This window comes from Pagrus pagrus (assembly GCF_965226575.1).
Source record: "Pagrus pagrus genome assembly, chromosome: 1".
In the NCBI taxonomy this organism is placed as follows: domain Eukaryota; kingdom Metazoa; phylum Chordata; class Actinopteri; order Spariformes; family Sparidae; genus Pagrus; species Pagrus pagrus.
The window spans coordinates 12,737,732-12,760,375 of NC_140185.1; the positions used below are offsets into that span (position 1 = coordinate 12,737,732).

At 40.6% G+C, this 22,644-nt stretch overlaps 1 protein-coding gene across 12 annotated transcripts in view; it reads left to right on the top strand.

Annotated features, from left to right (window-relative positions):
• The window catches only part of neo1a (neogenin 1a), a 174,181-nt gene that overhangs the window by 79,465 nt on the left and 72,072 nt on the right, over window positions 1–22,644 (top strand). For all 12 annotated transcript variants that reach the window (XM_084352135.1, XM_084352141.1, XM_084352137.1 and 9 more), the window contains 2 exons: window positions 12,883–13,158; window positions 14,638–14,788. In XM_084352135.1, the coding sequence (XP_084208261.1) occupies window positions 12,883–13,158; window positions 14,638–14,788 (427 nt within the window). The remainder of the gene's footprint in view (window positions 1–12,882; window positions 13,159–14,637; window positions 14,789–22,644) is intronic.

Genomic DNA, 22,644 nt, shown 5'->3' on the forward strand with positions numbered 1-22,644 from the left:
CTTCATTCCAGTGGAGGGGGGCGTTACATGGGGCCTTAAGGAAACAAGCACTTGACGAAAGATGTGAGGACGGGCCAGTGATCACTGCTCTTTGTGGCACCTGTCTGTGTTGGATTTGATTGACGTCTCCTTCATATAGTCCTCTGACATCGGGGGCTGCTCTGCCGAGCTTCTCACTGCCTCCTCTCACCTCCTCCTCCCTTCTTCTTTCTGATAAGGAAGCGAGGGAAAGGGGGAGGTGAGACATAAAGAGCAAAGGGATGTACGGTGGAAGTGCCAACACATTTATCTGTGCTCGGGTAATGGGAGCAGCCACGGTCTCTCATGGCAACGACCTCTGCAGAAGGTTAGCCTCAAAATGGGCCAAGAATGAGCTAAATTCCCAGTGATAAAATAAGACACCTTAACATGATTAAGGGCCCTAATGCAATCAGTATTGTTTCAGCTACAACTCAATTACCGATAATGAAAAAGGGCTCTCTTTCCCCTAGACGCTGTGGGGCGTTTGCTTGGCTGGAGGTCTAACTGTGAACAGGTGAAACGCACATGGGAAGCAGACATGTGACACCCGGGAAGGAGAGATTAAATGGTTACATGCTGACTCACAAACTGAGGGTCATGCAGAACTATTAAAGTCCAGTATGGAGATACAGTCACATCCCACAGCTTCCTCACATGTGCCTCAGTTAAAAAGAAACGTAGTACAAACACTCCACGAGAGCTGATAAGAGCTGATTCTGGTAGAACAATTATCAGGTTAATTTATTAGTTGAAAAATTAATCAGGCACTATTTTGTTTAGTAGCAGCTGTGTTTTTTTTTTTATCTGCAAGGACATGCACAGTGACACCTCAAAAGCTGACAAATGACCCCTGCCGCGTGGTGGCAGTTTCTGGTCGGATGGTTCGTAACGACTATTGACAGCTTTTGTCTGTGTGGAGACAAAGGACTGTACAGAGACGCATCCATTTTATATTCCAGGTTTCATGGTGTTGCTTATTACAGCAGGCACATACTTGATTAAAGCGTTGTAGTAAATAAAAATGATCGTCGCGCGATATGTACTGTGACATGTCAGCTGTTTTTCTGTCCTGTTGATAACGTGGTAATTATCCAAATCAATGAGCAGGACTGTTTGACACATAATGATGCTCTGATTTATAACTCGCATCCAGACATTAAATGGCCACTTTCCCTGAAAAAAATAAGCATTTGGTGTTTATTGGCCACATTGCTATTGTATTGTTAGCTTCACATTGCTATTGTATTGTTAGCTTCACCACAGGGTGGTTTCTAGGTTTCTAGACTTAATTACAACATTAAATCCAAAATAAGATTGCACAATACACATCACACAAACTACTGTACGCATAAAACGACCAACAAAATTCCATATCCACATAAACGCCAGTAACCCATAATGGGATACGACTTCGACTTGGTTCAAAACTGTTACAAGGGATTTTTTCCACACTGCCCAGTTATAATGATAATATTTCCTCAGGCGTTTGTATTTTAATCAAACACAGTGAAAATGTTGTCATACATGTTGCTACCAAACATGATTTGGATGGTTGACATAGAAATATATACAGTATATGAATTAATTTACCAGTAAAGGCATGAAATTGAAGCAACAATTTCAGAAAAGGACATATTGATCTCTCTCTGGTCGATGTTCCCATGGCAACTGACCTGGCCCTGTCATGTGTCCGTCTCCATCCATCTCCATCCATGAAGTCTCCTTGTCGTCTCTCCTCATGTCTGTTCCCACATCAGGCAATCAGGAGCTGTCAGGGTGCCAACTGTGCCTCATCCTGATGTGTCACTTCCCATCTAGACACAGTTAATGGTCTGTGATTTTATCTCCTGTTTATGTAAGTAGAAAAGGACTTCAGCACTGGAACAAACAACTTGACTTACATTTGTTTTGAGCAGACCTTCTACAGTGATTGTGCTCTAAAGTGCACGTTATACTGCCTATCTTCCTGAGCGTGGTCATAAAAACAAAGCAAGAAATCACTCCTGTAAAGAGAGAGAAATGTAGTAATCAGGCGGAGGTGACTTCTCCTCGCCTCAGTTGTAACAGCAGCTGCGCCCCGCGGCCCATCCGCTGATAGTCATAAATGTTTAGAAGGGCGTTCTTCGTACAACATCTGGCCTGCACCCAGAGTGGTTTAGCAGTTAAAAATATCCCTCCCTCGGCTGAGAGCTATCAGAGATGTTAAGCCCTGCAGAGTTAACATACTTAAAGGTGTTTGTTGGCTGAGGATCAATGACTTTAATACAAGACTACTACACCAATAGGCTTCTGTTTTAGGCTTCTTTGTTTCCACCAGTGAAATGATCTCCCATCATTGTCTTCAAGTTGTCATATTGGACATTTAAGAACAGGCTGATGCGTCATTCTTGGACACCAGTTGTCCTGTAAGGTTTTTGCTGTTTGCTCTCTGGAGGCACTGACTGGTTACAAGGTCAGGATATGCTCTTTCTGTCATCTCCTGCACCCGAGAGGCATTTTTACAGCCCAGTAGATAAAATAAGAAGCCCTGTCTGGGGTTGACTCCTGTGGAACGCCACCCATCCATCTTCGGCCCGTCCTTCTGATGTGTGTACACAACAGAAGCTTTTCTGTGTTAGGGAGTGTGTATGCTGTTGTGGCCGCCATTGTTCTGCACACATATCATAGAGCTCTGAGTACTGATTCATCTTCAAGCCTCAGTCTTTCCACTGATTAGCTGATTGTTCACAACATGTTTCAGTCTGCCAAAGGTTTATGGAGTAAGCCGCTCTATGTTTAGCTCAGTCGTAAACTGGTGTCATTGTTCTCTGTTTATGTTTACAGGCAGCTGTTTGGATCAGATGAAAACTCAACAAATTTGACGAGTGAAGATTTAGACAGTTTTTATGGTCCGACATCATTTCTGTTATGGCAGTCACCTCTCCCTGTTGGTGAGGAAGACAAATATGTTGTGATGACACAGCCAGACGGTGCATTTCATCATTTGCACAATATGTCAGGCTTGTCAGGCTTCATACATGATTAAGTGCCTCTGTGACTTCTTTATTAGATTCCAACACACAGTCATTAATTAATCCTGTTTTCATTCTTGTCAATCTTGGGAGACCTCCCACCTGTCAGCCCCCCCGACAGCATGAAGGTTGCTGTTACATTTTTACAGTGGAGGGCGTCAAGAACATCAGCAAACATGTATTCCAAGAATGACAGGACCATCAAAGTTTCTGTTTCCCTCACTTCTCTTGGCTTTATGTACTATAAAAGAGTACACTGTTTTCCTTTCCTTCTTTCCTTTATGTATTTTTAGATGAACACCCAATATTTTCTAATGAATTGGTGGCTATACGTCTATTATATCTTCCCCTACCAACCCATACAAACTTTCTAATTAAACATTGAGGTTGTCTTTGTAAAATAAGCCCCATTTCTGACCACATCCCAAATTCATATTAAACCAAAAGAAGCAAAAGCAAACTCCCTCTTGGCGAAGACTATAAAGAATTCATGCTGTGGTTTTCATGTAACATGCACAGCCACTTAACATCACTAAAGCACCACCCTTCAAAGCTAAACTTCACAATGATCTTGGCTGCATTAGAGAGATAGAATAACCTTTTTTTGCTGTGTACCATAAACCCTGACGTGCCTTTTCATTAAGAGTGATAATGGGAGGTGGACAATGTTGTCTTTATGTTGTTTGAGTGGGTTTTGCAGTACAATCCAATTAAAGTTTCAATACAGAGTGAAAGAGAAATGGAATAATTTGTCTCTTAGAGCAGACATGAAACTTTTTTTTCCACTGCCTGTCAGCTTCCATGTTGTTGCATACGCTTGCACATGAACTTGCATGCACAAACAGAGTGCATTTATGTATTAATAACCACACACAACCAATGCTTTACCAATGGGGGATTTATTTTCTCGCAAAAAACATTTTGGCCCGACGGTGCTTTCTCAGAAACCCAGAAGGAATCAGCCCATTGGCTTTTTAATCCAATCTTGAAAGTAAAATGTATACCCTGAAATTGGATGCCTAACACTCAATTCAGTGAATGGTCCTGTGTTCTTTTTAAAGCTTCTATCTGGCATAAGAAAATTCTGAAGAAGATATCCTGACTTCCTCACAACTACAGAACAAGTTATATGGCATTTTTGGCATTTGATAATATACACTAGTGCCACGACTACTCCAAAACTATAGCCCCACAACTAATCTCGCAGCTGTAACGTTTTTAATATTCAGTCTTTGTTGTCATTGTCAGAGAGGTCTTGATGTAAGTCTGTGCTCATCTTCTTGGTGTTGCATTATTATGAAAAGAAGCTCTGATATTTTAACCAGCCCCATATGTATGTGAGGAAAAAACTCATTCAAATACATTACCAACAACTACATTTTCAAAAATGACCAGACAATGAAATGAAAAGCTTCTTTACACCAATAGAGCCAATACAATTTTAAAGCTACCATGTTGGAGAAAGTGAGATTTCCATGTCTTTTTTGATTTTAAAGCAGGTCTAGGTGCTTTATAAATACCGAAAGTATCGAGCCTGTAATCAGAAACTGTACCTCCAATCGAGTCGTCAGGACTTCCATAAGGTTGTGATGTCACAACTATAAAGGCATCGCCTTCAGCCGTGCCCCCAGCACGTCCGTGGTCACAAAAACACCAGCAGAGCTGAGGCAGAAATACGGTGAACAGTAGCTGCTCAGGCCTGTGAGAGCTGATCAATCAGAGCAGACTGGGCTTTTTGGGAGGGGGGCCTTAAAGAGACGGGAGCTAAAAGTAAGTGTTCAGATCGATGGTGAATAAATATGAGAAAAATTATGTGTTTTTTTTTTGTTTTTTGTTTACTTTTTACATTAAAGCATATTGGCATGTTCTAGTAGACACTGAAAATAAAAGCATGTGTCTGAAAAAAGATAATGTGTGACTTTTCACAAACTGGCAACTGACAGTGATAGCTGCATAACTTTCAAAAACTTCCCTCTGTGTTTGATTGAGTGGAGTTCTGTTTAAACTCTGCATTTGAAATCTCCTCAAAGTACAAGATATCAGTAAGGCCCGAATACTTTCCTGTAAGAATTTAAGTGTGTAGGTTGAATGGCATGATTAATGGAGGAAGCCCTTAGAAATATCCTCCCCTAAAGCCCTGAAACCTTCAATTAGGGAATTAATTATCACTTACGCTACAGCTGGCCTTGAAGGCAGCATGAACATAAAGGAGTCACTGAACTGAATAAAGCAAAGTACATATTGTTCAGGGGGGTTTTACAGTGGGGAAATACATTTAGACCTTGCCTTGGCACGCACTTCTTCATCTAATAGATATTATTGTCTTTTTTTGGGACTACTTGATTACCTTGCCACTCCCCCATTCACCATGAGTCTCACATTTTCATTGCCATTGATCGAATGTCTTCACACTCTCTCCACACACGGTCTAATTTACTCTTCATCCAGGGTTAGATCTATCACGACGCTGCCTGAAGTTGGTCTTTTTTGGTTCAGAAGCCTTAATTTGCCTGTGTCTAGATTTGTGAAATCTGTCTGTAATGCACCAGCCATGAGATTGTCGTTCTGCATTCCTGTGCGTGTAATAGATGTATTGATGGGGGAGGACGATGTTGCAGGGAAAGGTGGAGATCTTGAAGGTGTCATTATTGTGCTTCAAAGGAAAACTCTCCTCCTTTTGATGGTCATACACCAGTAAATATCAATTTGTAACAGTCAGTGCATTCTACAAATTATTCTGACATGAAGGTCTTTCATTTGCTTTTTTTAGTTTACCCACTTTTCTTCAACCTGACTTGTGTACTTCAATTTCAGGTATTGATTTCCTGCATTTCCCAGAATGACATTCACCAATCCCCAGAGGACGGGCGTGAGCTTGTTGAATTCAGAGAGGGAGAAAGAGAGAGAAGTAGTGGAAATAATGCCATAAAAAGAATGGGAGTCCCAGTTGTGGTTGTGTTACATTCTGGTCACTGGTTCCGCTTTCAGTGTAGAAATTGGGATCTCTGTCTCTTTTATCATGTTTTTCTCCTCATTTGATTGTTCATGATTACAAAATATTGTTGCTCTTTGACACGACTTGATCCAAAAACAAACATTTAAAGCTGATCTCCTAATCTTTTGCTATCAAGCTCCATTATATACTGTATGTGCTGGAAGGATCATGACATGATGTCACATGTTCGACAGTATGGTTGTCATCTTAACAAGTATCATCGCCATTAAGTATAACACTAAAGAACAAATCTAACCCAGCAATCCAAGACAAAAACCCAAAAGTTCTTCTTTACATTATCAGTTGTCAACTATTAAAATTAATCGCCAACATTTGATGATAGATTTAGCATTTTAAGTCATTTTTTAAGAAAAAAGCTTGAAATTCTCTGATTCCAGATTCTTAAACGTGAATATTTTCTGTGTTTCTATGTTACAGTAAACAGAATATCTTGGACACTCATCAACATTTTTCACCATTGCTGTTATTTTATGGACCAAACAACTCAATAATTAATCTAGAAAAGATACAACAGATTAATCGACACCAAAACAAGTGTTAGTTGCAGCCTTAACGTTTTCAGTAACTTTAACTATATTTCAAATAATATACTCTGCTTCATCTCCTATCATGAATCCCCTTCATATTTTGCTATGCCAGCAGGGGGCATAAGCCACAGCTTGCTAACAGACTAGTGACTGGATAGTTCAGTCTAATCCATGAGACTACTACAAGAAGATAAAGCATCTCAGTGTGGAGTACGTTGCAACATCAGTTGCACCTGCATGGTTTTGCCAGTATCCAATATCGCCTGGAGGGGTGTCTTGTCCAGTAAAGGCACAATGTGTTGCTTTCTGTCTTTATTACTGATGTAGTCTGTTGACAGCATTAGCCTAGCATAAAGTTAGTTGTTTTTGCAGTTCTCAGGTGTTGACTGCCAAATTGAAAGTTCAAATGACTGCTGTTGTGCAGGATAGCTTTTGAGTGGTTATCTGGTTAAGCATTTGGGAATTGTAGTCCTTTGTGTTTTGATTTGTGCATTTGAAAAATTAGCATATAGACTGTTCCTTTAGCACCAGGGCTCCAGTATTTTGTGTTTTATCCTTCCTCTTTGTGAAAACAGATGTTGTTTTAGAGATAAATGTGAACTGATGGGGGCTGTTAGGTTATACATGGATTTTTTAAATCATCCCGCTGAGAGCGTGTTATCACGATACTGGAATTTCTAAATTGGATTACCTTGAAAAATATTGATATTCGATGTTCGATACCACAGGGAAAAATTGACACAACTTTGAGGGCATAATGTTTCCGATTTGTGTAAAAAGATAAATAAAACAAGGGTTGTTTTAACACTGTGTGGCTATATGAACACTGCAGTGGTGCACGTGTCAACTCAATGTCAGAGAGGAGAGTGAAAACACACAACTAATACTGGTGAATTGATACTGCGAACAATGAGTTTAGCATCTATATACGTATGCATATCGTTAGGTATCCTTTGGTATAAACAGTAACGGTCTAAATGGCTTGGAAAATATGAGCATGCTTGAATGCATTAACTGCGTCCACTTTTTTGATGATTGTATTTTTTTATTTTTTTTATTTTACATTCCAAATCATCATGTGGAAAATTAGTTATTCCATTTCACCAGTCCGCTCTAAACACTGTCAGGCCAGATCCATATACAGTACTATTACTGTACTTCAACTGACTCTGCTTTAAAATATGTGACATAGAGCACTGTTGTATGTTTGATCAGAGATGAACGGCAGCCATTCTGCAGTCAGTTACTAATTCAGCTGAATCTAGAGGGAGATCCTTAAAGCCTTCTGCATATTTCATTAAGCTGCTCATTGTTATTCTATACCTGGTTTTAATTAAGAATAGTAGGAACCCAACTGTGTGATTCAAGTGTATGTCTGTGTATGTGCATGCGAGCGTACCCTGGTTTTGCTTTGAGGCGGGATAGACAGTCGTCACGCCTGTTCGTAGCTCTCTGCAGCACAATTCTTTTCTGCTAATCTCCATCCAGTGATGGACACATTCATTCATTAGCATTCATATGATTATAAGCTCCGCTGGCAAAGTTAAGCAGATGATGTAAGGTTTGGTGAATCTAACCAACCACTCTTTACAGAGGAGGCATTTGGTGCCGTCGTCACTTGGTTACCCGCTTTATTGTCTACGAAAATGTTGTTCGAAGGCACAATAATATCATCCGAGTCGCATTTTGCTCTCATTTATGTCGACTGAAATGAACAAAGAAACTGCTTTCTATTAGCATAAAAATCTATCCATGCTTGTGTTTGACCACTAAGACATTATTGCTTTCTTGGAATCATTTGGCCTTCTCACACGTGGGTAATAAGTGTTGAGATTGGCACTCCAGTACTTCAATAGATGGTGCTGAGCAAGGGTGTGGAAAATGAAGCTCCCCTCCAGTCGATTTAAATGGAGAATTGTGATTAATTGGAATCGATAGTGTTAGCATCGACACTCACCACTTCCCAGCTACAAAGCTCTGCCTGGACGCACACTTAATGTGCTTGTGTGCACTTCAGCTCTCCGACATCAAACACATGCATGGACACACACACATATTCGAGACATCATAACACAGAGCATCCACTTCATTAACACTGGCTGTTACTAAAAAGGCAAGGCTACATTTTAATTCATGCCATTTGAGTTAGGATCCACACATACACTCAGTCACACACACACACCCTAAAGACTCAGCAAACTGATGAACTCAGCCTGGAGAGATGTGATGAGGTTGGAGGAACGAAGGATTAGTCGATTGAGAGCTGGAAGCAGTCACTGCAGACTGAGTCCGAAAGTGCTCACAACCCTATGAACTCAAGTTGTGAGGGTTTTTTTTTCTTTCCTCTCTGCAAAGGTTCAGTCTTTGTGGAAATATAATTTTTGGCCAGGTCTGTGGATCACTTTCAGGGCTCTCTCCTGTGTCCTCTTTGGCCCAAATGTCAAGTCTCAAGCTGTTCGACAACATTGCGGGTTTATCTCTGGCTATTAGACCTGGCAGCATTAACTCAGGGCATCGTCTTCAACCTCATCTTATGAAATGTCACTGCTCCATGGGCCAAAGAATTTTTGTTCCTGTTTAGAGAGCACCTTATAAAGTTTAGTATTTCCAGTCCATGTCTCTGTCTTTATCAGTTTGGTAATGAGTCAAGAGGTACATTGTTTGATCTTTGCTTGTAGTGAAGTGTTATTATTATTGTGCTTTGTGAATACATGAATATTCAAGTTTTTGATTCAATTGTTCTGTATCTTGAGTGCAGAGCAAACTGACTTTTTGTGTGTCCATGTTTGTCAACTAGGATTAGACAAACACCGTCTTGTGAAAGTGAGCAGTAAAGCTCAGACTTCATTGCTTGATAAGGGATTTAAATCACAAATCTGAGAGAAAGATGACTGGTTCTACTATTATATGCATTTTTATTTTTTTTTCCATTTTAGAAAGCCAGCTAGGGTAGCTTACAGGCTAACCTTGCTAGTTAAAAACACCTATGTGATTATCTAAACGATCAAAAAAGCTAAAAACACTACGTACAAAAACAAAAAGGGTAAACTATTAAAAATATATCCAAAGCAAACTGTGAAAAGGGACTTTTTTTTAGCAAAGTTATGGATGAAAAAGCTCTGAGATAACTATAGACGTGTACTGTAGAATTGGCACTTGAAGCAACAAGGACGTGCACTTCAAAAAGCAGATATACGTCACACTACATTGTGCAACTAGAGAATTGTCCTCCATTGGCAAGACACTGAACCCTGGTTGCTCCCCAGCCACTGGGGATGCACGAGCCAGTGCATTCTTAATTGCTCTTCCCAAGCCTGGATAAATGTGGAGGGTTGCATCAGGAATCATAAAAAGCTGATGCCAAATCAAATATGCAGATCATAGAAATCAGATTTCATGCAGGGTTGGCCAGGGCCTGGTTTGCCAGCAAGAAGGAGGCAGATGATTTTCTGTGATGACTCGTAGCGGGGGAGCAGCCAAAAGAAGGAGAAGATCAGATCATGATATTGATCAGCGTAACTGGAAAGATAAAAGACCATCTGTAAGCATTTCCAGTTTGTGGTGTAAAAGAACATGAAATCCAGATTTAGTGGATTCATTATCGAAGTAAAAACCAACATAATGTAACTAGCATTGTGACTTATCTTTTCTTATCTTTATAAAGCTTAGGCGCAGCAGCGCTCAAACCGTTTTGGGCACCACCTAAGCTGAATAAATGAAAAGCCAATCTGGAGAGCATTAAAACTAACAATATAACTTCCATCTTTTTGGGTTCTGTTCAATTATTATCTGCTCTAGCCATTCGACGTGTTTGTAGAGAGATAGTCTAAGTGGTCCAATATGATGTGAAATTGCAAATTTTTTAGATTAAAACCTGCACAGCTTATTCTTGGGAGAGGACTCCCAAAACAAATATGTGCACCTAACTCCTCCACAAACTCAGGGAAACACTTGATAGCCTGCAGAGAAGTTTCTTTTTGTCAATACATTTATTCTATCTTCACTGAACACCTGATATATATCCCAGAATCCCCCCCCAACGTTTTTGAGATGATTACTCACCCATCACTACAGCTGCTAATTATAAAAGAAGTATTTGATTCAGTGTAGAGCTTCAGTGAGTCTAATCTAAATCATTCAGATGAGGCTTTTTTTCCCTACCCTGGCATGATTATACAGGAGGTGATTGGCAGCTTTGATATCAGCACTAGAATCAGCTAAGCGCATATTAGCTGAACTATTGTGCTGAGATACGCTCAGAGGAGCTGTGTGTGTTGGCCCGGGCCGGGGGAAAGTCCCTAGCTGTTGGGGCCTTATCTCAAAGTGTGATTTACTGTGGAGCTGCTGTTGGCAGGGGATTTGAAGAGCTGTCAGTAGGTGAGAGGGGGCACAGACACCAAATCATCACTCAGCGAGTCTTCAGCATCACTTCCTGCGCAAGAGCAGAGTTACACCAGGCAAACTTGCATTCATAAATACATAAACACACACTGAGAAAAGCCTTTTCATCCTTAGTCACACAGATATTTATCAAGTCATTTCTGTCACACACACACACACGCACACACACACACACACACACACACACACACACACACACACACACACACGTTACCAAGGAGGCAAACACAGTCAGCCCAAAAGCTCAAGAGGCCCTCCATGGTAATAACACAGCATGATATTCTTTTTATTGTGGATGGACTGGCCTTCCTACTTTTTAAAAACAAGTCTTCCTTCTTCGCTAATAAACCCGAGAATACTATTTGCAGTTTACACATTGTAAGTTCTTTTTAATTGAAGCCATTGTGTGCGATTGTTTCGAACGCAGCCCGCAAGTGTTGGTTTCAGATCAATGGCTTCAAACGCAGGAAATAATTATTTTGCGTCGAGATGAAAGTCTGGGTACAGCAGCACAAACAGCCTGTGGATCCAGCCTTTTTTAATTAGTGCTGTGTGTCTCCTGCTCTGCATGGCAAATTAACATCCACCATCGAGGATAAGTGATTGTGCTACACAACTGTGTGTGGGTGGTTGCGTGTGTAAATGAGGATTTGTGCGCAGGAGGTTGGGGTGGGTGGGGGTTACATTTGTTTGGCCCTTTCCACTCCTGAGAATCTATTCTGAATATGGTCTGCAAGATGTCGTGTCCAATATGCTGTTATGTTTAGATCTTGTCATAGTTTGAAATAAGTTTTTTATAACTTCCCTAGCTGCTGTGTTAAAGGTCCAGGATCAATCTGTTGGTTTTCCCAAACTGACACAGTGAAAGTGTGACTTTCTTCCAAATGTTTAAAAATGAATGCAGTAGAAAGTTTAGTAAGTTTATTTGATTAGCAGTAGTAGCTTTTTTCTCAAAGTAAAATCTGTTAAGATGCACTTACTGCAATTAGTCTGAAAGAGGTGGATTTTTACATTTTATTTTAAAAAGCAGCCACTTTTATAATGTCTTAATTAAAGCCCACGAAAACTAAGTTTTAAATCTTGAGTATTTAGCATTAAATATTCATGACCAACAACAACCAAATTTAAAAGTCCAGTGTGTGGGATTGTGGAGCAGAAATGAAATATAATATACATAACTATGTTTTCATTAGTGTAAAAGATTCATTGTGTTTTGGTTACCTCAGAATGAGCCTTTTGTATCTACAGAGGGAGCAGGTCCTCTGCCATGTTTCTACAGAAGTGACAATCCAAACACAGGCTCAAGAGAGCATCAACTATAGAGCAGTAGAGGAGGGTGAGACCAGGGGTGTTCATTTCGACGCAGCCTGTGAGCACACTGCTGGATGCCACTAAATTTTACACACTGGTACTAAAAAATATCAAGTATTATTTATCAAGGCAAAGCAAGTTAATTTGTGTAGCACCATTCTAGACACAAGGCGATACAAGTGCTATTACGGGCGCATTACATTACGCAAATTACATTAAAAGACATTAAAAATGGCATTAAAAAAAATAAGTGAGAAGACATTAAAAAAACAGTTTAAAAAAAGTAAAAAATGTTAAAATAACCGTTCAATACTCAAAAATGAAGATTCCTTCTGTTTGGGTGCGGATTGATTGGATTTTAGTGACTGTGACGGAACAACAACAATCACGGAAAATGTTAAATCATGATTGGTGCACCAAAAGTTTGTGACATTACCTTTTTCCAATGGAGCCACTTCAAACCAGTGAGAAAAGCATAGAGGGGGGAAAAAAAACGGAAATCTAAAGTAAAAGTGAAGCTTCAGAAATATATGTTGTTCTGTTGATGTTGGAAGTGAGTGCTGATTTTACATTCTTGTCTTGTCTTTTCTTTCAGGGATGCCCAGGTTCGCCAGCCAGCCGTCACCGGCCACTGCACATCAAGGGGACAACCAGGTGATGGCATGTGAAGTCAACTCAGATCTGGTGCCCTTCACCCGGTGGGAGAAAGACCGTCAGCCGCTGGAGCTGAGCACCAGGCTTGTCCAGCTGCCCAGTGGAGCCCTGGCGATAAGCAACGCCTCAGAGGCTGACGCTGGCCTTTACCGCTGTTTGGTGGAAAACGTGGGGTCGTCCAAGTCCAGCGATGAGGCCCAGCTTCAGACAGTGCCAGGTGATTGAAGGAAATTAAGTTTTGTCAGACAAAGTGTAGATCAGTTTGCCTGCAACTGATGATTGTTTTAATTGTCGATTAACCATTTTCTCAATTAATTGATTTGTTGTTTGGTGTATGAAAAATGTCAGAAAATGGTGAAAAATATCAGCTAGTGTTTCCTAAAGCCGAAGATGACGTCCTCAAATGTCTTGTTTTGTCCACAACCCAGAGATATAGGAGTAAAGAAACCAGAAACCATTCACATTTAAGATTTAAGAAGCTGTAATTGGAGAATGTTGCCGCCCTACATAGTTACACACAAATATAATTTCTGTCACAATACTTACAGGAATTATTTCAGCTTTGTTGGGCACCACACTTCCATTGTTGTCCAATACTGACATGTTTCCTGCTTGTCCTTAATTGCACCTGTTATATAAACATTTTCCCATCCTTGAGTACAGCGTAATTATGTTTCTATTGTTGAGGCTCTTATGCAGTAAATTAAAATTAAAATCTAGCTCAGTGCATCGGTTGATTACAGCGGTACATGGTGTCCGCTCTGGGTTGCTCATTACCTTCAGCTCGAAGAAATCTGTAGTGTTGTGAGAGGTGGGTGAATGCCAAAACGAGTGGTAGAACTCCCACTGGGGTTATCATTGATGCTAACAGTAACTCAGTTGTAGCTCAAAAGGGGGCTGAATTCCTTTGTGGCAGTGTCTCGCCTCACCCCTCCAGAAGTTTTATTTACTGAGTTGTTAAGCACCAGGCTCCTGGCAGCACTGAGAAGATATTAGAGGTCATAAATCAGACTTCAACAAGACCCCAGTGGGGGTCTTTATCTCTGTATGTCTCCTCCAAGGGTGTGTGTTGGAGTGGCAAAAGGCTGGATGCATACAGAAGCAAAATCTCATAAAGCTGTGAAAGGAAATTGAAAGAAATTTTGTTTAGGTGCAACCAGATGTTGACGTGACAGAAAAACATTTGTCGTTGTTTTGTTTCACTGAAGTCACAACAAATCAGCGTGAGAATAAAGTAACTTCCCAGAGAGAGTTGAATAAAGGAGCTTGATGAAAATGATTTCATACATTTAATTTAAGCCCTAGTTTGAGCTTTATAAAATTATGATTACGAAGCTCAACTCATAGAATGATTTAAAAGATGGAGCTTTGCAGTTACTTTGCCTGCTGCATATGTGCTGGGGTTACAAACACCCTCCGTTTAGTGCAGGATGCTGCTCGGGCAGTTAGTTACAGCTGGAATTATATGGGATCACTCTGAACTCCTAAAGAGCTGAGACTTCAGCCGTCTCAGACATCAACATGGACATTATTCATTTGATTTGGGTGTCAGGAACAACTGCCCATCAGACATGAGTTCTTTTGAAGTTTTTAAGATAGATGACGCCTGTTACTTAGAAGGTCGCTGCTCTGCTTCACTTACTCGCCCCAGCCTTAACCTCAGCCTTAACCCTGACCTTTTTCTCTCCCATCTTAGAAACTGGAGAAGAGAGGAAGCCGGAGTTCCTGGTGCAGCCTGTGGCTGTGACCAAGGTGGTAGGCGCCAGCGTGCTGCTGCCCTGCGTGGTCACTGGTTACCCTGCACCGCGCGTCCGCTGGACGTTTGGAGACAAGCTGCTAGAAGAGAGGTATGAACATGGGCTCAGGCAATTCTGATCCATCCCAGAAGCCTTTAAATGCTATATGTTTTCTTGGGGAATGTTTCTGCTCTTACTTGTGTAGAAACTAGTTGTTGTGCCGGGGAGTGCTTGCTGTGTTATTGTTAACGTCATGTCTCTAGCAGTGGACAACAACCTTTGCTGCATGGTTAACTCCAAGGGAAAGCCACTGCTGTCCAAGACACTGAATGGGTGCAGAAACACACTACGCACCAAGCTATTTTCTTTGCCTCACAGTTGGTTGTAGTTGTTCAAGTTCTGCAGTGTGTGTTGGTCAGCTGGTCACGTTTACTTGAGTTCACTAAGTATCTGAGAGACTGTGTAGAAAATGTTCACAAACACTTCACGTTCGCCTCGTAACGATTATTAAGTCATTGAAAATTAAAAACATGCTGGCAACTGTTCTCTGCCTTCTCAAGGTCAATTACAAGATAGCTTTAGTATGTGTGCACCGTAGATGTTCTGGGTGCTGCTTGGTTCATTTTTTACTCCCAAATTCCTGATGCTTAGGCCTGGCAGGGGGTCAACTTCAGCCTGGCGGGCCACTGTGCTTGTGACACACTGATAGAAATGCTGGTGGAGGCAGTAACAGAACTGAATCGATGTCTGTGTGAATAGTTTGGGACGGCAGGTGGGGACACCCTCTTGTTACATGTACTGTTATGTTACATGCCATGCCTCTTTTGCTTCTGGATCACTGGCATGATCTAAAATTAGACAATGAGCCAACATTATACTAGCATTGTTTGTTTCAGTGTTTAGAGGCAAAACTGGCGTAATGACAGGTCTTCTTTACACCAGAACTGCAGGATCTCTGTTTTAAAAGGGCTAAATGCACCAGTAGTTACCCTAAATCATTACATTCCTGTACTCAATGTTCCCCAGCTCTGATACATTCCTAGCTTTTGAAAAGCGACACAGACCATAGTGCACTACTCCTTTGTACCAGATGCCTCTGGCCTCCAAAAGCTAACCTGTTAGTCCTGGCGCCTGCTCCCCAAGGTGTTAATGCTATTCTGCCACTGCTACCCAGAGAGCCCCAGGAGGGGGACCTGGACGTGCCAATGGAGCCACTTCAGCTGGGATACGAGGCTGCAGGGTTGCCAGCTGAGGGGAAGTTCGCAAATTAAGAGCCATGAGAGAGTGTCACAGCGCCTGTGCTCTCACTCCTCTGGCTCTCATTAGCTCAGCCAGAGCAGCTCAAATCCCTTGGAGAGAATTGCATTGGACATGGGAAGTTTGATTCTCACCAATTAAGAAAGCACATTGTTTATCTAACCCCTGTGTACCAGCCCTGCAGAGTTATAACTTTGTGACTTGTGGGGTCGACAGAAAATAGCTGAAATAGCGCTCATTCATCTAAATCCCACCCCAAGAGGCAGAGAGGGATTTCTACCTTCAGTGAAATTAAATGTAAGGTCATCACATTGGTAACCACAAGGCTGCAGTGTGGTTTGAGTGAGAATATCATTAGACTCTCCAACCTTTAGCTCCAAGCACCACATCTCAAGCTAAATGTCTCAAACACCTACGGAATTGTCCACGAGTACCTCTGACCTCCAATGGGAGCTGGCCAAAAAGGTACTTATTAATCTACCTTGTATTAATTACAAAACACCATCCAGCGTGCACACCCGCCCCTCTAGGGTGTCAACGTTGGTAATTAGCAGGCGCACTCTGAACAACCAGGGAAGTCTTCGCGAAATTGAAGTGGACCCCCACGCTCCTGCCTTCAGAGCAGAAACGGATTGTGTGGTGAATACATTACCGAGACCATTCTTTTGATTTTAATACGACATTGACAATTAAAAAGAATAGTAGTGGAACTTTCTTTTTTCTCCTTGAGAGTCTTCTGTCCCTCTCAGGCATTACATGAGAGATAGTAGAGCTGCTGTCAATTAAAAATTGGTGTGGCATGAAGTGTAAGGGAGGGAGAAAGGGGAATCTGCAAAGAGTGTCTAATTGGTCTTTGGTGCATGACACAAACGGGGCCGAAACTGCAGACATGAGATGAAGGTTTATGAAGATGTGTCAAAGCTACCAACTGAAAGCAGGGTGACTCCCCGACAGCAGGGATTATCACATTAAGCTTCAGTGTGGTCACTTGGCTTGTTTGTCTATTTAGCAGAAAGACAGTTCTATCTTGAGTCACAAAAAATGTAGGTGATTCAAAATGAAACCATTTTTAGACGTTTCAGACAATGCTGATTCTTGGATGTCTAATTCTCCTCAGTTATTCTTTGCTAGGCACTCTGACTGACTCCTGTGAAGTACTTTAGGTTGCTTTAAAAAACACAGTGGAATCCTTCAAAAGTCTGCCATATAAAGGATTTTTGTCTTAAGTTGGATTTCTTTGAAGAGTCTCATTAGTATGTTATTCATAACCTGTCAGCAGACAAAAGCTGCTGTTTCTTTTGTATCACCTGTCCATATTTCCATTGTAGGACTTTACAGCTGCTATAAAAGTCTTTGATGTCTGTGATGACAGATGGGGACGGAGCAAAGATCTGGAAGTGAAAATTTAGAACAGGTGGTTGTCGAACTCTCAGTTGGTGAGAAGTTGATTTTTTCTCTGTTGAGTTACTGTATCTGTCTCTTAGCAGTTGAGTATGCTGGGATCATCCTACACAATGTTTTGGTCCTTTGAGATGGTCACGGTGTCAGATTAGTCTTTCACAGTCGTAAATTCTTGATGAGACTTGGCAGCGATGTGTAAGTCTACATGTAGGACCCATAGGTCGGTCTTATACAGCACATATACGTAGGGGATTGGGAAAGAGGTGCAGGGATGACTTCAATTTTTCTTTTATCCAGAAATTCTCTAAACAAAAAAAATATAAATTACAATTACAAAGAAAAGTGACCTTACATCGTTACATTTAAAAAGCTGCAACCAGCAAATGTTTGATATTTTTGCTTGAAAAATTACTAAAACAACTAATCAATAATCAAAATAGTTGGGATGTAATTTTCTTTTGATCCACTAATGGATCAACCCACATATCAATGCTCTAACTGACATCACAAAGTAATGTAATGTTTATGTACGTAACCCTAACACCATTTTATGAATGAAGTTAACTTGGAACCGTTCATCATTCGGCTGGGAGGGAGGGCTGTTTCAATATTTGTAGAAAGTCTTTTGGATATATTCCAAGCACACAGAGTTGGGCTTTTAAAGAGTGTTAAATATCAAACATCGTTGGCAAACATTTTACAGCCTTCTTCCAGAAGTTTTGGATGTACGGACATTCGAACAGAATTCATCTTCACCCTGTTTACAGACAAAAACATATGATATGCAAGCCGTGTTTTTCTTTTTTTTGTATTTATGCTTTAATGTTAGTTAATGTTTTAATATTTTATAATTGTATTTTTTTTAAATAAATGAAAATTGTCATGTCACAAAAAGGCTATTGAATCAGCCTTGATACATGCTACAAGCTCTCCAAGATGAGCTGCTGGGAGTCCTTGTAGAGGCAGAGTAGGGGTTTCTGCACAACTCTACCTACTTCCAAGCTCCAAGTAGCAGCGAATAAAGTCTAGAGAGGTCAAAACTCCAGCAACACTTGTAGTATATAGAACAAATGTATTATTAGACCAACACGTTTCGTCTTGTGGCCTTCATTAGGGTCATCAGGGTTCCTACTAGGGCGCCCAGACGTGTCTTTTTGTTGGGACATTTTGAGACATCACTTATTTTGAATAGTCGTCTTTTTTGCTCCTGATTCCTCACGTTTGTCGGGTTATACCACGTTCACCGCATTTGATTTCTATATTAATAATCCAATAACCAAAGACTTTCAGTGATAGAAATTCATATATGTTTTGTGTGACCAGTTACATTGCTGGTCGTCTGGTACATGCTCTTTATAGGTCAATATAGATTTACATCGAGAAGTAGGGGATACTGCTCAGGCTATTATGCACTCTTATGTGAATTTATTCTGCTCCACACACTATCTTGAATGAAAGATTGATATTGCGGCATCAATAACGCTATATCTTCCTCTACTGAAACATGCCATTTATGAATTCACCAGAGTCCTGATTCATTTTGGCTCAGAGAAATTCTATTGCCAAGGACACCAACCTCACCATTTATTCTGATTAAGCTCAGCAGCCCCATGACGGCACGTGTAACACTTGATGCTGTTCGGTCAACATGTTGAAAATGCATTCTTAGCAAATGCCCTGTGTGTCATCGATAGCATCCCCAGGTGCTAGTATGGACCGAGAGATAGGTCTTTGGATTTCTCACACACACTGGTCCTGATGACACTCAAAAGGACAGTCATCTTTTGTTCTTGGAAGTATCACTCTATCGCCTAATAGAATTCCCCAGCAGTCAATAAAAAGGATGAATTATGCATGTCGGCCGGCAACAGGGAATTGACAGAGCATGTAAATCAACCCCCCTTTCCAAAGTCTCCAAGCCCTCCGTCTCCTCTCCCCCTTGTCTACTCACCCTCATTTAAATATGATTATGTATATATGCATTTACTTGCGTATGAAGAGTGAAGCACGATGTGGGAAATTTGTTTGCAATTGGACTGTAGCGTAACCCTCTCACACATAAGTCTGACAGGAACACACACACACACACACACACACACACACACACACACACACACACACACACACACACACACATAAATGCAGAGACATACTTCTATCCATGGCAAGTCTTGTATTTTAGTGAGCTACCATGGGAGCCAGAGCCACATGACATGTAATAAAAATGTTTTTAACCCCATTGTCCATGCTACAGTATATTAGTTTAACAGGAAGCATCCAGAAATGGGGGTTTAAATCAAAATCCAGCTATGTCATCAAACCTCACGATTTACCACTAGTCTTGACTAGAAACACCAAACAATAAAACCATCACAGAATTTTCAGAATCACAAACTCAGAGCTGCTTATGTCTGCCTAACAAATTAGTTTACAGAAGAAAATACATATGTCAAAGATGAGAGAATATGATATATAATATAATAATAATATAGTAAAGTATTATTTATTGTTAATCTAAAGTTATAATCCTTATAATTTCCTTTACAAATACGAAACCCATGGATACTGGTGGGAATGCCCAGTGTGTTTTAATATAGGTCCCAAATTTTGTTGGAAATGAACGTATCAACCACTGTTGCTTACTGTACAGGTGCAACAAGGGATTGAGCCCAAATGCAGACATAGGAGGCAGAGCTGGTGCAGTTCGATGAGTTTATTGACAAAAATGGTACAAAGGGCTTAAGGGATGGTGAGGCAGTCAAGGGTCAAAACCGGATAAGGCATACAGTCCAACAGGGAGCTGGCAAGAATCAAAATCCAATAACAAGGTTTAGGTAAAACAAGGCAAAAATCCAAAATCACTTGACAAGCTACACCAAGAAAAGGCTGGAACACTGGCCACACAAAGTATAGGACTGGAAGACGGACTGGTAAAGAGTGCAGAGAACACAAACTAAATACACTAGAGACGGGAGGATAACAATGGGCAGGTAAAACCTAACAAGGTGGTGGCAGACGATCAAAATGGCGGGACAAACACAAAGTCAACATATGATTTTTTCTGAAAAAGAGGGGGGGGAGGCAAGTATATCAAAATAAAACGGTGAAACAAAGAATGAATGACATAAAACAAAAGAAAAAACCTAGGAAGCAGAGCAGAACATTATTATAAAATTATTATTTATGTTTTCATTTAATTATTTATGAAATTGCCAATTTACAACAGAAATTTTGTAGTAGGAAGATGAATTGTATTGACGTGTAATTCGAACCACCAGCACTTTTTATATAATGGTTTGAAGATTGTGATGGCTCTGGCAATGTTGCCATGTACACACAGAAGAATTGGTTCTGCTTCTCTTGAAAAGACAGCATGGCTAAATAAATGCCTCTGCCATTTAAATTTTCATCTGAGCTAACAATCCTTCAGATGCAATCATCTGTAATTGTCTGTATTTTTGAGTGAAGTCACAAAGTGACACTCAGAACTTTAACCTGCTTTGTTCTCTACATCCTTTTAAGTGCAGTTACGTTGTTAACACCCACACCATCATCTGCTGCCATTGATTTTTTTAATTCACCGTTGCGGTTTTCATCCCAATTTTAAGACATTTTGCACCATTCTGTTCTTCACATGTTGTCTCAAACCGCACAGAGAATAGCCCCTGCAATAAAAACATGGGTATTGCAGCTGAACCTTTCAGCCTGTCAGAGATAAAAACCTATCAATGTTAATGGCCTATGATTTTCACTTGCTCCTTTCTTCAGAGTAACTATTAGTGAGGTTAATGGCAAATGTCCGCCCCGTGCTGAGCTCTTACGCATCCTGCAGCAGCAAATAATACAGTTCTTAGTAGTGTTTCACATGAGATTGAAAGCATAGATTCGGCTGATAAATACAAAACATACTCAGACTGCTTCTGCCTAGATTATTATTAAGGATGATAAATGGAGAAGAGTAGTTTCTTGTCATCTAAGCAGCAGAATGTGAGAATGGATTCTGGTCTAATGCATTTCAGTACAACCACTCTACACATATTCTTCCTTTACAAAGCTTCAAGTGATAATCTCAAAGGTTTTCATTTAAATAAATGTCTCTTAAGTCACTATCTATCTCTGAACGAGATAATGAAAATCACAATGGTGACTGAGCCTGACTGTGACTATCGCCCACTGATGAAAGCCCTTCTATTTGCTGTATTATGAACTGGATGTCTGTGCTGAAATCCCAAGCAACGCATATTTAGTGACGTATTTTCCATCATCTGGCAATGGTAGGCCCGCGAGAGAGGGTAATCATAGTGGAATTGTTGTGAAACAGCATACTGTATTTTTTTCAGTCTCCACTAACATTGTGGGTAAATGGTTACCATGGCCGAAAAAAATGATGACCACGGGAAAAAACTTGAGATGTCAAGCCAGTGAAAGTGTTTGGATCTCTACTTGCAATTATCACTTATCACCACAAGTGTCGCCAAAAAGCATGAAACAGGTCTTGAGAGATGGTTCCTTTAAAATGTTCTGTTTTCTTCACTTTCTAGAGGTTGTAATTAGTGTTTGTGTTGTACATGTGGGGTTGCAGCGATATACAAGTTTCAAGGTATACTGTGTTATAAAACTTGATGATTAGACGATTATTATACTATGTACATTTGTTTATGTACGGTAATTAATCTACCACAGTAGTAGTATTAACAAAATATATATTTCAAGTTTATGTTAAGTTAAGACTGTCTGACAACAGGTCTGACAAACAGGTCAAGGAAAGCATGTTTCGCTCACTGAGAGAGGGTGACATGTACTGTAAGTATCCAGAACACTGCATTCTTTCAGACAGACTTAACCCATATGGTTAGAGCTCTGTGTGTGACTCAAAAAAATTCCAGTAAAATGATAAATGGCAGCAGCAGTGTGGGTTAAGGTAATTGAGAGGTTTTGCTGGCATGTGGGGCTGAGAGAAAACAAGGCAGGCAACGTGGTTCTCTGGCAGTGGAGCATCAGAAATCTCCTTTTAGGATGTCTCTGAGTCTCCAGGACATCACAAACACACACCATCTCACTGCCTCCTGTCATAGCATCTCTTGTTCGTCTTTGCTTTCTGGCAGTAATGTTGCTCATAATGTCAAGTAGGAAGTGAGGATATGGGGAAAGACACTGTTTTTTAGTGAATGGTTGAATCCAGTCTCCAGTCTGTCTTAAACACATACTTTAAAGCTAAAACTGTGCAACATCTTTAGGTGAACCTGACAATAATCTCTATTCAACAATGGCCTGGACCTGCACATTGTCTTTCTCAGCATTAAACAACT